Source organism: Brienomyrus brachyistius, chromosome 23, assembly GCF_023856365.1.
Source record: "Brienomyrus brachyistius isolate T26 chromosome 23, BBRACH_0.4, whole genome shotgun sequence".
Lineage (NCBI taxonomy): Eukaryota > Metazoa > Chordata > Actinopteri > Osteoglossiformes > Mormyridae > Brienomyrus > Brienomyrus brachyistius.
Genome location: NC_064555.1, coordinates 12,812,950 through 12,829,157, shown reverse-complemented (window position 1 = coordinate 12,829,157; position 16,208 = coordinate 12,812,950). Strand labels below are relative to the sequence as shown.

Here is a 16,208-nt window from a genome sequence, read left to right as displayed (position 1 = left end):
TAATTGGTAACCTTGTAACAACACGTGACAGCGACTATGTACCTCTGACAGACGTGCCTCCTCCTGGTCCAACATATAGAGCTGATTCCCAGGCATCATACTGAGGCGTGGATTCCATCCAGGCCGGTCGTAGGAGGGAGTATGGGCGGGGGGGTGAGCCCGATAGGAGGGGGGGATGGCATACCTCGCATCTGAGAAAGGGAGCAAGAAAAAAGGAGGGAATTTTGTTACAATAAGAACTCAATACAATTCACAGGAAAATAGTGAGAAAAAAAATGTCAAGGTTTTGTGCATAATTCACTGAGCAACTTGTACATGCAAAAGGAAAATAAATATTCAAAAGTTCTGAATCCTATCTTAAGTGAGAAAGATAATTTTGCCATATGTCAAATGCCATATGAAGCAGTAAACATAAATGCACAAAAATATACACCAGAAATAATAACCGCTCAGTGTAATTGCCAATATAATGTGCTATGCACTGAACTTAAATCAATAAATGAATGAGACTGGGAGAGACTGGAGCAGAGGGCTGTAAATCTTATGCAGCACATGTGAAATAACTGAGATGCTATTCGCATCTAACGGCCGCAGTGCGACTCAGCATATCCTCGAGTATCTAGTACATGTGCATATTTGGAAGGTGAAACGGCATGGCGTGGTCATGGAATTCAGCACCACGGAGAGCGCAGACTCGACTGCTGAGCGACCGCGGGAATACGGCTGACGGCATCGATATGAGGCAAGATATGTTCCGTCATCAGAGGCGGCTGACATTGGTTGCTACGAAAGCCTGGATGTAACATGCCAGGTCAGGATTTCAAGAAGCCAGGCTTCTTGACAAAGGAAACGGCTCTGCTGGGTGTGAGTAAGGGCGAGTGATCTTGGCAGGACCCCAGGGCTGAGCGTGTGTGTCTTGCATGGAGGTGCACTGCAGTTCAGGCATGATCCCACTGCGCTGACTCAGCTCCAGGGCGCCAGCAGGCAAGCGGGAGTCAGGAAGCTCAGAGATGCACACAGCATTTAGCCCACATCTGCGCCCTGATAAGTACTGAGCACTTCATGAGTCTAGACGAGCTCGTCCCAGGGAAACTTAGGACCAATTACGTGAGTCACACTACATACAGCAGGCCTTTATATGAAATACAAATTTCTGGCTAATTATGTTTGTAACTGTCATTTTTGGTGGCACTGGATACCAGCCACACACCGACACGGAGGCGCTCTGTCAACTTAACTACATGTTTTTGGAATTTTTGGAGAGTGGAATAACCAAAGTTAGCCCACACAACGGTGGGGAGAACATGCAGGTTTCACACACACTGTTCCAGGCCTGACATCAAAGCCCAACCTCCCAGTGCCGCCCACTAAGCCACTCCACGTATATTGAAAATATGTTTACCTATAACGATAAAAAGGGTTAGGCCTCGATGAGCTTTCCATGCATTTTCAATTATTGCTTATTCAGTGTATATAGCTGAATCAGTATTGACCACAATATTTTATTTTTTGCTGCAAAAGAATGCTTGACGGATAAACAGCCATACCAGCTGAAGATGCCCTGTGTCAGTGAGGTGACAGTTCACGTTAGGTGAATGAATTAAAAACTTCAGCTGCTGCTCTTCGGGTTGGTGCTCCGTAGAAATACTGCACACCGTGGCTCATTTGCAACATGTTTTCTTTGTGGAGAAGGTTCTTTCCTTATGGGGGGGCAGCTACCCGGCTGCACCTTGACAGGCACAAGATTCATAACCATGCTCGTGAACCTCCTGCATCATTGGTCGGTGTCAAAGTTCACCATTTATGGCTATTCGTCACTGATCATAACTCAGCTTATTGGACGACTGGCCACTATCTCCTGATGCCAACCGTGACAAGCAACGTTTTAGAAACAGCTGAAGTTCTAACTCTGGCTAATTCCTTTGGTCAGTCCCATCGTCTGAATCGCCTCTTCTACATGTGATTGGCATGATCTTAGTTAGATGAGTCTTCTTGGTAAATTAGCCGGTAAAGTGGAATGCAGAGTATTTTAAGGCAGCACATAAGCTGAGGAGAGGAGAATGAAGCTGTGGTGGGAATGAAGGTCTTCAGCGGTATAAATGACTTCAAAGGGAAATTGCTTTCAATAAGGCAACTGGTTAATATTGTTTACAGAGTTGAGAAGATTACTTGCAAAATGTAATTAGCTACAATTTACTAGCTACCCTAATAAGTAATGTAGCTATTTTGATTCCTTCATCAAAGTAACGTAGCTTATTACATTTGATTATTTTTTGATTTCTAATAAGTGTTTTAAATTGGACAGTAATGCTGAAAAGTCCCAGTGACTTTGCTGACTCCTGTAGACTGGAAATTTGCCAAAAGAAAGCATTTCTGTACAGCAAAAAAGCCCACTGTCACGTGCAACTAGTTAGTCCTCAACACTGATTGTACAGTATCTTGGTGGTCTTGACCAAATCTACCTAAATATTACATGTTACATGCATGTTATATGTTACATTGCAATCGGCCGTATATCACCAGTAAATGCTGCTCTCCGTGTTTCACAGCTTCAGGATAATGAAAGACGTCACTCTTTGGACACCAAGGTACCGTTTTTGGTTCATTACACTTTTATAGAGAAGTGAGAGTTTGATCAGTTCATGAATAATAAATGTATTTGTTCCTACAAAAGGGGACAGTTGGCTAATACTGGCTTTTACCCAAAATTCCTGATTCATTAACAAGCAAATGCTCTATAGTTTTATGACATTCTGGTCAGTGTTCCAGTTCCTAGCAATACACAAACAACCTGAACAAATTTATTTTTAATCATTTTTCAAATTTGTTTTAAAAAATGTACTGGGTGCCTGACATGTGCATTTTGTTTAATGAACTTCTTCCCGGAGGCGCCAAACAATGTGAATGGCGTTGGCTTCCAAAGGCGTTATTCTGTATCTGCAGTGACCAACAAGCATCGCCAAATGTCCCAGTAATGTCCCAGACAGCACATTTGTGAAACGGCACTTGTGTCCCTCTCAGGCTTCCAATGAGGGTTATAAATAAAGTGACACAGATTGTTGGTGAAAAGTTTTCATTGGGAAACTTTGCAGCTGACGCAGAACCAGTGCAGGGGTGGGATGGGGGGGGGTTTGGGGGAACACAGATAAAGGAATTCGATTATAATCCCAAGGCTGACCTTCCTTATGGCGCTTATACTGTAGCTCAATCAAAGCATTTTCCGAGTAGAAACCTGGTATAAGGACTCTAAGAAAAACTACAACCTTGATACTGCTAAACAGTTATCATGTAAAATATCTAGTCTAATTCAGGTAAGACAATAAACACTAAGAAAAATATTTTGTTGATATTTTACAGTTTTATTTCCTGGATTTAAAAAAACATTTACAATTAAAGCTTTAAGTTTTGATTAGGCATACCTCCAAAACACACCTTTTGAAATATATCTATATGTATTTTAAATGATATTTAAATAAGCGATTAATATTTTAGCATTGGACCCCCCCTGGTTCCCCTAAATAAGTTTGCCCACTAAGCCTTGAGGTTTGTGTCGATACTCTTGTTCCACATGGCGTCACTGTTGCTGCACTTTTTAAATTTAAAGCACAGGAAACAAGGTTACTGCCCGAGAGATGTCACTTCCGAAACACCCACTCTCGCTCACTCTTTTGCTATTTCACGCCCCCAGCCCGTTGCCATGGTGACTCAGAAAAGAATAGAATAGATGTGAGTGTTAAAAAGGCTGATGATCAGAGACGAAAGACTGGGGAGAGGATGGACAGAGCAGGAGAGGGATGGAGGAAGAAAGGGAGCGGGAGAAAGGAAGGGAGCTGGGGACTGATGGCACATGGAAAGAGGACATGCTGAAACAGGGGATTGTGGGATGGAAGAAAAGAGGGGTAGAGCTGGACTTCCAGGGAAAGTAAGGGAAGTAAAGAGGATTAAGAAATTATAACAAGTCAGAAGAGGGGAAAGAGAATGAGTGAAAGAGGGAAAGAAAGAGAGAGATGGGGGACGAAGGAGGTATACAGGGGAGGAGGACACTTTTTTGGAAAAGGTACCCATATTCTGTTCCCATAGCAACCCAGCCACATATGAAATACTGTCTTGTTTTTTGGCGTCTCTCTCTCTCTCTCTCTCTCTCTCTCTCTCTCGCTCTCTTTTCCTTGCATGTCTGTGTGACGGTCTGCATGACGGTCAGCAAAACAGAGGACGCGGCAAAGCCAAAAAGACAGCAGGGTAACTGCGGGACAGGCCTCGCCGGCCGCTGGTATTAGTAGCTCAGGAACTTGGGGCGGCAGGACACTGGGATTAAGGCTTTAGTGGGGACTTTGAATGTAAGACTTTAGGACGACGCAGTCGCACGCAGAGGAGCACACACACTGCACAAGGAAGACTGAACTTTACCTCCAAGTCAGTGATGGCCTCACTGCTCCCTACATGCCCCCCCTCCCCCTCTTTCTCAACCCATCTGTCTTTCAGCCCCCTCCTAGCCTGTGCCACCACTCTCTCCCTCCCTACCTCTCGCTCTCTCTCTCTCTCTCTTCCTCTCATGCCATCAACTCCGCTCCTCTTTCTTTCCTAAATCCATTCAGGTAACATTCAGGGAAGGCAGACTCTCAGGGAGGAAACGGCAGTGCGGCGGTGAGGCGGACGTGGACGGTGAGGGTCCTCGCTTAGCACCAACAGAGGCTGGCCTTTCAGTTCCCCCCTCTCCCCCCTTGCTCTCTGCCTTCCAACCAGCCCATCTATGGGGCTCTGCTGCCAGACCTCAGTGTCTGGTGCCAAATTACAGTCTTGTCTGATTAGAACAGCACGCATATGCACATGTCTCAGCGCCCTTGCCTGTTTATTAGAAAAGGAAAAAGGCATCATTCCCGAAGACCTCGAGTTCTGATTACGCGGCCGCACTTTCAATCACACCGCCTCAGCTGTTTTTAGCCTGTCTGTGAGTTTGCTTGTCTTTTTTCGTTTCGGAGGGAGAGCAGGGTGGAAGGTGTCGAGACGTTTATTTGTCAGATCCATCCATCTTCCAAAGCGCAGATCCAGGTGAGAGCAGCGCTAGTTCCTGCCATGCTTTCACATATTTACAGCATGTGCCAGCAAAGATATTAAAGCCTCCTTCTGAAATATCTTTGTGACGCTGCCTGGTAATGTACGATTTCTGCCACGAGCTGGATAAATACTCTGATGCTTAAATTAGGAAAGAAATGACCCAGTTCTAAAACTCCTCCAAGTCATTTGACACTCAATTACTTTTATTAACTTAAAATATATGTGTTGCTACACTTGTCCAGCTCTGTGGATTTCTGGGAATTCTCCAATGCTGTGTGCCTCTCCTGATAAAAGCATCAAAGTGTCAAATAAATTATTATAATATGTGACTCCTGACAGTATAATTAAGTGCCATCTGCCTATACAGTAATTAGGTTTCAGATCTATTTGTCTGTTTACTAATGATATGGATTTCTTATATACTTAATTAACAAAAATCACATAAATACTCCCATAGCCAAATGCTTCTTAACAGCAGATTTTAGTTTATAATAAATTTATTTTAATAGGAGGTGGGTCATTATACATACATACACACACACACACACACATACATTACATATATATATATAAAATGTATATAGAATGTGTTTTGTATTTGCTATTCCAGATTTTTAGCTCTTTTATCACCAAAGTGTGACAGATATTTCAAAATTTATGTCAGTGTTTCATTAGTGGATGGGCACATCAATGTGCATTGTGTGTGTATGGTTGTGTGTGCATGCTCTATTAAGTATGTGTGGTTGGGTTTTGGCCCCGAGAGACGAAGAATAATTATACTCCGCCGTCCTAAATCCAGAGATAGACTGAGAACTGTGTCATTGTTTCATTACGCTAAGGACACACGCCTCACCTCACTGACTCCGCCGAGAGCTCGTACCGATGCCTTGGGCTAAGAACGCGAAGGAATCTTCTTATTGAGAAAAAGAAACGAAAAAGCAGGGCGAAAGAAACTCAAAACTCCGTTAGGAAAGCGCTCGGCTTCAGCTGGCCATGGCTCTGAAAGGCGTGTAGTCCGGGAGAATTACGTTATACCCACATGAGGGAGAAAAGAGTGAAATACTGACCAAGGCAGAGAATGTGTGTCATTGTGGGCAGACGGTGCCACTTTGCCCTTGATGTGGGCTATTTCTGTGGCTTTTCCTCTGAACAGAGCCGGCGCGGCACGTGGCCGGAGAGAGCGACAAGAATCAAGAATCCGAAGTAACAGTTTCACCGGCACCTCTGAGTCCTGTCTGGATCCAGCTGAGGACATCGAGGCCCGACTGCGAGGCACGGCGCTTACATAACAGCAATCTGAAATGAATTCAAAGACGACGGCATCTTTGAATTGCTTCTATTCTCCAGGGGGAAATTCAGGCAAAAAAATAACAGCACTCGCTTCATACTACCTCGTGAAAAAAGGAAAAAAAGGATAAGAGTAAAGAAGCGAGAAGATGGGTTGAGAATGGCGTCTGAAACTGTTTCTTGTGACTCAGTGTACATGAAATGTTACAGGCTGCTGTCTTGAGTTTGTAACTCTGTTATTGACACCAAACAAAACAGTTTTTGGGTTTTAGCTGGTAATACGACCCATGCTGTTTGTGCCAAGGCCAAAGCTGCAATAGATATAATACATCAATGAATGACAGTGCTGACCAAGGAATAATAATCCATCCATCCAACCAACCATCCATCCATCCATATATACAACCAGTCATCCAACCATCCATCCATACATTTTCATTCGATGTTGGAGAATTAGGTTTATGGTACACGACCTGCCCCAGGAAACAGAGAATCGAGAAAAGGGTGAATCCTACACTGGACACCAGACCGTCACGGAATAAGCAACGTAAATTAAAATGAAGTGATAGAAAGTGCGCATTAACATAACCTGCAGAGCACTATTCTCATTTTCTGCCATTAGATGTTGTCATAAATTCTCTCGTCAGTATTTCATTCAATGTACAAAAACTCCTGGCAAACCACACCACCCACAACAGCGAGTATATAAAAAGAACCACTTTTCACTTTGAACTCTGTGACCACGCTCTCAAACAGGCCGGCCGCAGTATGTCCTGCGACGAATACATAAGCCATCCCTGTCAGAACGATGTAGCTGCGCTCCAAAACAGCTCGTCACTCTGCCCCCAGCTTGGCAGAATCACGTCCGTCTTACAGTGATCTAATGCAGCTAGTATGAAGGAAATCGCTGGCCAGCAGCCTGCCAATCCTGCCACTTAGTACAAATCCTGTGCACGTCCAAATACGGCCAGCAGGTGGTGTAGCGGTTTAGGATGCAGACGTGTACACTGAAGAAGAGTCTCTGCTGGGGAACTCTTTCAGCGAGCAATTTTAACCAAAAAAAAATTTTAAAAAATGAATCTAAGTGCAGAAGTATAATTATAGGCTGCTTTGGAAAACAGGAAGAGCCAGAGAAAAATATCACAGGGAGTCTCACAAAAGATCTTTAAGAACTAGTATTTTATACAGTGCAGACATGACAGTCTAGAGATTAATCTGAAGGATCGATCTGCCAAAATTAAGAAATGCAGTGCAAGTTAGATTAGATGCACAAGGTACTCACAAATCATCTGTTCTTTTCGTCTCTTAGGACTCTGTCTGTTGTCATTGGATACGCAGTCAAATCCATTGATCAATTACTGAATCTGCCACGTAGAGATAAATCCGAAACGGTCTCAACATCGTTACTGAAATCGGAAGTGTTCTAAACTTATACACAAAAGCAGATTGTAGAGAACCAAGAAGGCAGCTATAGATAGCAAAGTGAATTCAATATGGTGGAAACTGAAAGGGAAAATTGTTAAGTGTGTGACTGGCGCTATACAGGAAATAAAGTCGCTATTGAGGGCGCCCAATAATGCCTGATGCTTGGGGAGATTCACCCGCTGATCTTGCCATGTTGCCGCCAACAGCTAAGTGTTCGTCGCCGAACAACGAGACCGCCAAAGTTCTGAGAACATCTGAAGATGACTGTAACCCACCTCCACCCCATCTTCATCTTCTATCCTCAGTTTGAGATGCCCTAAAAGAGGCGGGTGGGCAACCTCACCCCCCAGCAGCCAGCTGCAATCCCTCCAGAACATTCCAAACCATGGACGATGTAGGAAGGCTGCCAAAACGACACCCACTGCCTTGGTCTGAAGGACTTCTGCCTTGTAAATTGTTTCAAGCGGAATAACCGGCGAACACGCTGTTTAAAAACATTCATTTCTCACTCTCCATGCCCTGAGAGATTTTAAATAGTGAAAGTTCGGATCCAAAGCGGGAGAACAGCATGAGACACTCCGGGAACACAACAGGAAAGCAGCCTCGTTTGATCATACCCAAAAATAGCCCGTCCTCTCTATACAGCCCTTTCTTATATAACCTTTGTTTAGTTTACTTCTCACAACTGGCTTATGTGTGACAGTATTGCTTGTGTTAAGAATCTAAATTAAAGTTAAAATGATAATATTGTTTGCAAGTCTAAGATTGTGTTTTTACACCTATTATATGTTGTGAGACGCAATGAATACAAAAACGCCACTAAGTACTGGGTTTGCGCTATTGTCATCAATGAAACAATTGCTGCATCACGCCAGCGAATGTAACCTGATTCATGGGAAAAGCATCCAAATGGCTGGGATTCCGAAACCCCTGGTCTCTGTGGTATGTCACATTCCAGAAGAAATTCCAACAACTGTCATGGAATCTCCAATTTTTTTGCCGGGAGTGAATCGGAAGGCTTCGCTTCCCATCCAAAATTCTCTACCCGCCTCGAAATGCTGTCATTTTATTTATTTATTTATTATTTTTTTTAACAAACATTTACAAAAATGCTGTCCAATCAGCACGATCGTTATCACTCTCTCCCGCTCGTCGCTTAGCGTCACACTCGCCGTTGGTCGTTTCGCGAGGTGTTACGGGGCCAGTGCTGAAGAGTGCCGTGATATCAGAGCGGATGGGGGACCTGATGTCATTGGCTGGCACGGGACAGAGCACCCAGTGGAGGGCCTTGGTGCTTATGGGCGAGGAGGGGCTACCTCAGGCCTGGGCTATCTGGCAAGTCACGGGAAAAGGCTTCTGTTGCCCGTTCCAGAAACATGCCCATGTGTTTACAGTCCAGGTCCATTGTGAGTGGAGCCTTTCTTTACCTAAGTCATCAGTAATACATCCTGCACTATAGACATTTTTAGATCAAAGGCCCAAATTAAAGGTGATGTTACACAAGGCCACATGTGCAAAGCCCCTTCTACACAAAATGCACAGCCATAAAATCACAAATTTGGTTCATTCTCTCCTTCTTTTGCATGACTTTGCAGGATGTCACATCCATTCAATCTTAATTCTATTCCACACACCACATGGAATTTGCTTCACCCATCACTGAGATCCTCGTTAATCATCTGTGCTGTACAACATCAAATCTCCATCATCGAGTCAAAGCTGCCCTCACCTCTACTGTAACGAGTTGTTTAGCATACAGTGCACAGACACACACACACACACACACTTGTATTTTGAATTATTCTGTTCAGCGCGCTTACATAAGTATACAATGTCACCAAAAAGTCACTGGCAAATTATAGGCATGCAAGTATTCAAAAAAAAATAAAAAATCAGTATTTGCTGCTTTGTATTTCCTGAATTACTGCTCCCACTTCAAGTACTTTTTTGGCGTTTTGTGGGTGTCCAGAGAACCTATTCCTAGTGAATATTAAACACTTGACTGCATTTCAGCCATTTAACATACCCAGGTTATAATTAACCGTAACGTGTTAAGTATATTCTTAAAAACCAATGCCAAGCTTGCAGGAGATGCTTCTGGATGGAGATCTCAGGTGCTTTATGTACTTGCAGATGCTCTATTGATGAAGCTATCACAGGCAGCACCTTCCCAGAACGTTTGGACCCTGGCAGACCAACCCCAGCTCAGGTGTGGCAAACGGGAGGTAGAGTTTTCTAGTGTGTCCGGTGTCAGATGCTGCATTTCATTCTGCCGAGCGAGACCCATGTGCTATATCCGTCAAAACAGTAAAGAAACGGCAGAGGGTAGACAGCTATCTGCGGAGCAGAGTGACATGATGAATCGAGGCGGGAGGGGTGGGGCAAGGGGGTGCCGTCCCTGGAATGGGAGCAGTAGACGGATTTGCGCTGGAGAGTCGAGTACATGCTGTTCTCCATGACTGCAGCCTAGTAGAGGAACCCAGGCAGATGAGCAGGACAGCCTCACTTCCTGGGGTTTAATGTGCCTCGACCTGCCGTGCTGCAACATGCTATTCTACAAAACAACAACAACAAGAGCTCCACAGCTTCCGAACAACCCCCCCCCCCCCAAAGAAACAAAAAAAAATTGGCAGGGTGGGGTCTTCTTGTAGCAGCTGTGGTCACAGCCAGGAACAAGTGGCAGGAAGCCAGCATTTGGGGAGAGGGGGAGGGGGGCGCAATCCCAGCTCGCGCTCTGGTCACAGTTCACCTCGTTTCGGGATGGGTGGGGCCACATGCCAGTGCCAGTGGTGTCATGGTAACGTGGGTCTGCCACACGAGGCAAGCGAATCAGGTTTTAAAGGGGCGGCGCCTAATCGCCCAAGGGAACGGTAGCGAGAGGCAGGGAGCTAAAAGTCACTCGAGGGCACCAAGCAAGAAAGGGCAGAAGTGCTTAGGATGACACACTGCGAATTTATCATTCACCAAACAGACTGGCAAATACCCAGAGTTTCATTTTCAACAGTCTGTTGACTCATGCCATCGCAGTTAAAAAGTCTTTTGTCCTTCTTTCCAGCATATATGATTAACTGCATAATAAGACGCCAAAATATCCCTGTCCAGAGAATAAAAATATTGCTTTGCCCTTCAGTCTTTGACAGCCACTGGACACCCACAGACCTCTCTTTTTACGTCCAAGGCTGGATTCCCGTAACAAATCCAGAAATGATTCGGGTCGACATTCCCACAGGTTCTGTAACGGCTTGGAAACATGCTCCAGTTTCTGGTCTGGAGCACCCAGGAACCGATCCATAAACGGCACACGGCAACCAGGTGGTCGGACCGAGCTGATGAATCCCGCATGGGATTCTGCTCTTGTGTTGTGGGGTCGAGACTCGCAGCTCTGTAGACACGAGCCGGTTTACACCAAGTGGCCTAGAAAACCGAAGCCCTGCTGAGCAAACAAATTACAATTATAATGCGCCCCACATATAGAGGCCAAACAGCAGGATGCTGACTTACTATGTGGCATAATGCTGCCTCTCACTTTCAGGTTTCACTTCCCCGACGGACAAAATCCCGCTTAGGGCACGCAGGGAATGCTGTCTGCTCTTACATATAATTATTTTTTTCTTAAACTTACGATTGTACATGAAACGCTGCCAAACCCTGAACTCCAGTCATGCACAAGGCTTCCTCTCGCCTCTTTTTCTGTCTTTGACCGTGTGGGTAGGAGTCTGATAGCCGATCGATGGCTCCTATCGCTCACGCTGCCGGATCCTCCGCAGGCTGAGAAGCGGCGCTCTGATGGGGCACAGATGCTCATCGGGAACAGGCGCTAACAACCAACCTCCCCTCCCCCCCGGTCACTGAGAAGCCAGCAGGCCTGACTGAGAGGGGTCACCCAGGGCACCTGCCTCAAACTACGTGATACAGAAACAAGTGGAACGTGAGCAGAGCAGAAGCCAAACTGCCTGACCCACACGATCCTGTCTGTGCTAGTGACACTAATCGTGCGACACCATGGGGAAAGTGTCATGGCTCCAGGACGAGCCTTCTGGAAACGTCCATATGCTTCCCCAGATGTACCTGATATCTGTGCCGCACACGCTGGCAGCTGATTGGCTACGCGAAGCCGGCTTCCTGCCCACTGAACGCCAGTCCCACCGGCGTCGGGCACCCCGTGATATCGCCACACCGTACCCCAAGAGGCTCTTCGGGGCTAACAAGGGTCGCCATGTGAACCTTGCATCGCACCGCTGTCCCAAATGGCTGCTATAGCAGGGGGGTGAGCAGCAGAAGCAAAGGCGGCAAGAATAGCCAGGTTGCTGAAGGTGTCATTTCTGTGAATACATTAGCATTAGCAGACGCTGTGTGTTCCAGCACTAAAGGCACGGAAGACGCTCCCAGCAGCCGCATGCCGGGGGATGCAGCAGCAAGACTCCAACCTACAGGACCTTGGCAGACGGTCACGGGTCCCAGCAGGCTGGGCAGCCCACAGAGAAGCAATGCACTATGGGTTATGCCCAGTGGTCGGGTTGTAAAAATATTTCAATGCGGATGGTGGGGGGGTCAAATCTCTGTGGGGGGGGGGGGAGAGATTGCACAGTCCAGTTAAACTGCATTATGAACCAAAGTCAGTTGAGTAGCCCTGATATGTTCAGCAGATTTAAATTTACACGAATGACAATTTAGGAAGATAGTGGGGGGGGGGGGGTATATTTCCAAAGGCGTCCGCATGCGGCCCATGACAAGCCAAGCTCTGGTTATGCCAAAGAAGGGGCCTCCCAAGTTAATGACTGTTTATTTCACTGCACTTCACTGGTAGAGTAAATGCTTCATAAACGTCGCAGATCCATCCATGCAGACAAAGCCGAGGGGGGGCTCTCCTCGCAGCCGGGGGCCAGGAATCCCGCGGGAGCCACTTCAAGGCTCACTTTGGCTGCCATTGCTACAGACCTAACAGAAGCTCTGATGAATAAAGCCGGGGCTTCCGACGGCAGGATCTTCGTCGCCACTGGGCGGCATGTTCCTCCGCAAAGGCCGCAGGCTGCCACAGAAAACCGCAGGCCCGGCTGCGGATGGCCGCCCGCAGTAAAGTTCTCCAAACGACAGCCCCCATTAAATCTCGATTTTCAGTCCTGCGCCGGTTCTTTCGAGGTTTTAGATAGACTTCATTCTGAAGCTGCATTTGATAGAAACGAGATTATACTGCGAGCGCATGAAACTGTTTACGTTATCATTCCCACAAAGAGGCCATTTCACACGCCTTGCAGACGGCGCCCAGAGCCCCTTGAAGGGTCCAATTTGCCGGCGTGGTGTTTGTGGCTCCCAGCAGCCCCTGAGTCGCCTCCTCCGGAGCCACATCCATCCACAGCGGCCTTGACCTCGCCCCAACCTTCACCCTCCTGCGCGATACACCTATTAAAGTAGCGTCACCCCAGTGTTGGGTTTCATCCCATGAACCCAATGATACATTTTTACCCCCACAGCCAGCTCAGGAAAAGCTTGATTTCAGCATTCGGTTTTCTAACACGAGGAAGAGGAGGAGCTGCGCCCACAATCGAGCATCTCAAGGTGGCATTGAGGCGTCTCCTGTTATGGGTTCACTGCTGCTTTAATTTTTTTCCACTCATTGGTGCATATTTTAGCAATTCAGTTGCTTAGCAAATGTTCTTGTGGCAGACAACCTACACACCGAAAACTGTAATAGGCTTATCCTCATGCACGGCGTCTTACTGAAGGAAATCAGGTTACGTATCTGGGAAAAAAAAGCTGCGGTAATGGTACTTGACCCAACAACATGCTGGACACAAACCCAGCTTGGCTGCAGTAGACATTCAGAATGCGCTATTAATCCCTCAATGGGGTTTGGGATTTAGTGAGACTGACACGGTTATCTGAATCAAACATGCATCAGAAATGTGGGGGGGGGGGGGGGGGAGGCAACGTACAGTAGGCCGGCTTTATCTGAACTTTGCAGCTTGTCCTCCTCCCAGTGCTGAGAGCAAACAGGTGACTCGCTGTAAATGTGGCACTGAGTGAGCATAAAAAGAGCACAGAACACATTTCAACATAGGTGTGAGAAGCAGTGGGAGCAGTGGGCATGGCTATCTCAGGAGAGGGGGCGTCGGTCACTGGGATCCTTCATGCTGATTCGCTACACCTGTCCCTCATGTATAGCTGACAGTACAAATTTACATGTTCTGTCTCCTGTCTTTGTGATTGGCCGAGGCATCCCACAGGGGAGCTCCACCCAAACCGGCGTGCACACGAGCGGAAGAGAGACACTTCATTACAGTTCACATTTGCTCAGCGTGGTACAAATAACCACGGTGACCACAATCCAGCATCTGATACATTTCACGCACTGCATATTTATTAAAAGCATTTGCACACAGTTGATGCGGTTCAATGGCAGATGGCCTTTCGGGGTCTGACCCTGGACTCTTTTAGGTCCAGTTTCTGATGCCCTGCATTACCTCCATCTGCTCGGTACCTCGACACATAAACCTGCTCTGGAAGGTAAATTTACCCAACAGAATAACATTGAAACCCAAATCAATCCAATTAAACAGGATCTCAAGGGGCCACAGAGTGTAAAATGGATGTTTCTAAGTCTTCTGGTCTTTACATTGTATTTCATTATAGGTATTAGGATGAAGGGTAAACATTTGAAGCTGACATTCATTGCTTTTTACCTCTGATATATGCAAGTATAATATACAGGCTTACAGACACATTCACACACTATATGAATAAATGGCCATTATTCCTACAGGAATTTTTCTGACATTTCATTCTAAATCCATAGACATCAATATGGATTTGATCCTCCCTTTACAGCTATAATAGCTGCCACTTTTCTGGGAATCCTTTCCACAAGATTCTGGAGAATGTCTGTGGGAATTTTTGCCCATTCATCCAGGAAAGCATTTCTGAAGTCAGGCACTGATGTTGGATGTGAAGACCTGGTTCACAAATTCCATTCTAGTTCATCCCAAATGTGTTTGATGGGGCTGAGATCTGGGTTCTGTGTGGACCAGTCAAGTTCTTCCACACCAAACTCACCCAACCATATTTTTATGGACCTTGCTTTGCGCATTGGGACAGCTAGAACACAAAAGGACCTTCCTAAAACTAAGTAGCGTAAGTAGAGAATTATCCAAAATGTCTTGGTACACTGAAGCATTAAGAGTTCTCCTGCCTGGAACTAAGGGGTCTAGCTCAAGCCCTGAAAAACAACCCCATTATCCCACAACTGGCACAATGCAATCAGGCAGGTAACGTTCTCCTGGCATCTGTCAAACCCAGACTCATCCATTAGACTGCCAGACAGAGACGTGTGATTTGTCACTCCACAGAACACATTTCCACTGCTCCAGAGTCCAGTAGAAGCGTGCTTCACACCACTGCATCCGACGCTTGACCTTGTGGTGATGTGAGGCTTGCAAGCCGCTGCTCGGCCATGGAAGCCCATTCCATGAAGCTCCCAGCGCAGTCCTTGTGCTGAGGTTAATGCCAGAGGAAGTTTGGAACTCTGCAGTCACTGAGTCAACAGAGCGTTTGGTGACTTTTGCACGCTACGCGCCTCAGCACTCTGTGACCCCGTCTGTTATTTCACATGGTCTGCCACTTCATGGCTGACTGTCTGCTTCCTAAACACTCACACTTTGCAATAATACCCTTTACAGTTGACTGAGGAATATCTAGCAGAAAAGAAATTTCATGAACTGACTTATTCTATGACAGCACCATGCCTGAATTCACTGAGTTCTTCAGAAGGACCCATCCTTTCTCTAAGAAAGCAGGCTGCATAACCGAGTGCGTGTTTTTATACACCTGTGGCAAGGGGTCCGAATGAAAGACCTAAATTCAATATGCATGTGTGTGTGTCTGCGTGTGTGTGTGTATGTGTGTGTGTATGTGTGTGTGTATGTGTGTGTGTGTGTGTGTGTGTGTGTATGTGTGTGTGTGTGTGTGTATGTGTGTGTGAGAACAGTATCAGTCAAAAGTTTGGACACACTAAGCCGCAAGGAGATTGATAGCTGCCAAGTGCTCAGCATGTGTGTGTGTGTGTGTGTGTGTGTGTGTGTGTGTGCATATTTAGTACAAGATCCACAGCACCTTAGACTCTTTTTACCATGACAACAGATTGGAAAGCATTTCATATATTTGCTGAAAGCCACTGAGTTGCTGTTACATGCAAGAGAAGTAAATAAATTAATTAGGGGGTCAGTCTTCTTTTCAGCACCGGTGTGTGGCGAGTAAGAAGGAGCAATGTGCAGTGATGATGTGAGTAACAAGGAGCAATGTGCAGTGATGATGTGAGTAACAAGAAAGACGTTCCTCCTGTGACAAATGACGAAGTTAACTTCACGGTGACGCCGCATGACAGGGTGGCCTTAATGTGACTTAACATGTAAAGACATCTTGTTTAAAGGTTAACTTGGGATGTATAA

The 16,208-nt window shown here is 46.1% G+C and overlaps 1 protein-coding gene across 12 annotated transcripts in view; it reads right to left on the bottom strand.

The window, feature by feature from the left end:
* The window catches only part of LOC125719247 (ras/Rap GTPase-activating protein SynGAP-like), a 144,558-nt gene that overhangs the window by 125,620 nt on the left and 2,730 nt on the right, over window positions 1–16,208 (bottom strand). For all 12 annotated transcript variants that reach the window (XR_007385045.1, XR_007385046.1, XM_048993847.1 and 9 more), the window contains exon 2: window positions 43–191. Coding sequence is in view for 10 of the 12 variants with exons in the window: in XM_048993847.1 (XP_048849804.1) it covers window positions 43–191 (149 nt within the window). In the remaining 2 variants the exon portion in view is untranslated. The remainder of the gene's footprint in view (window positions 1–42; window positions 192–16,208) is intronic.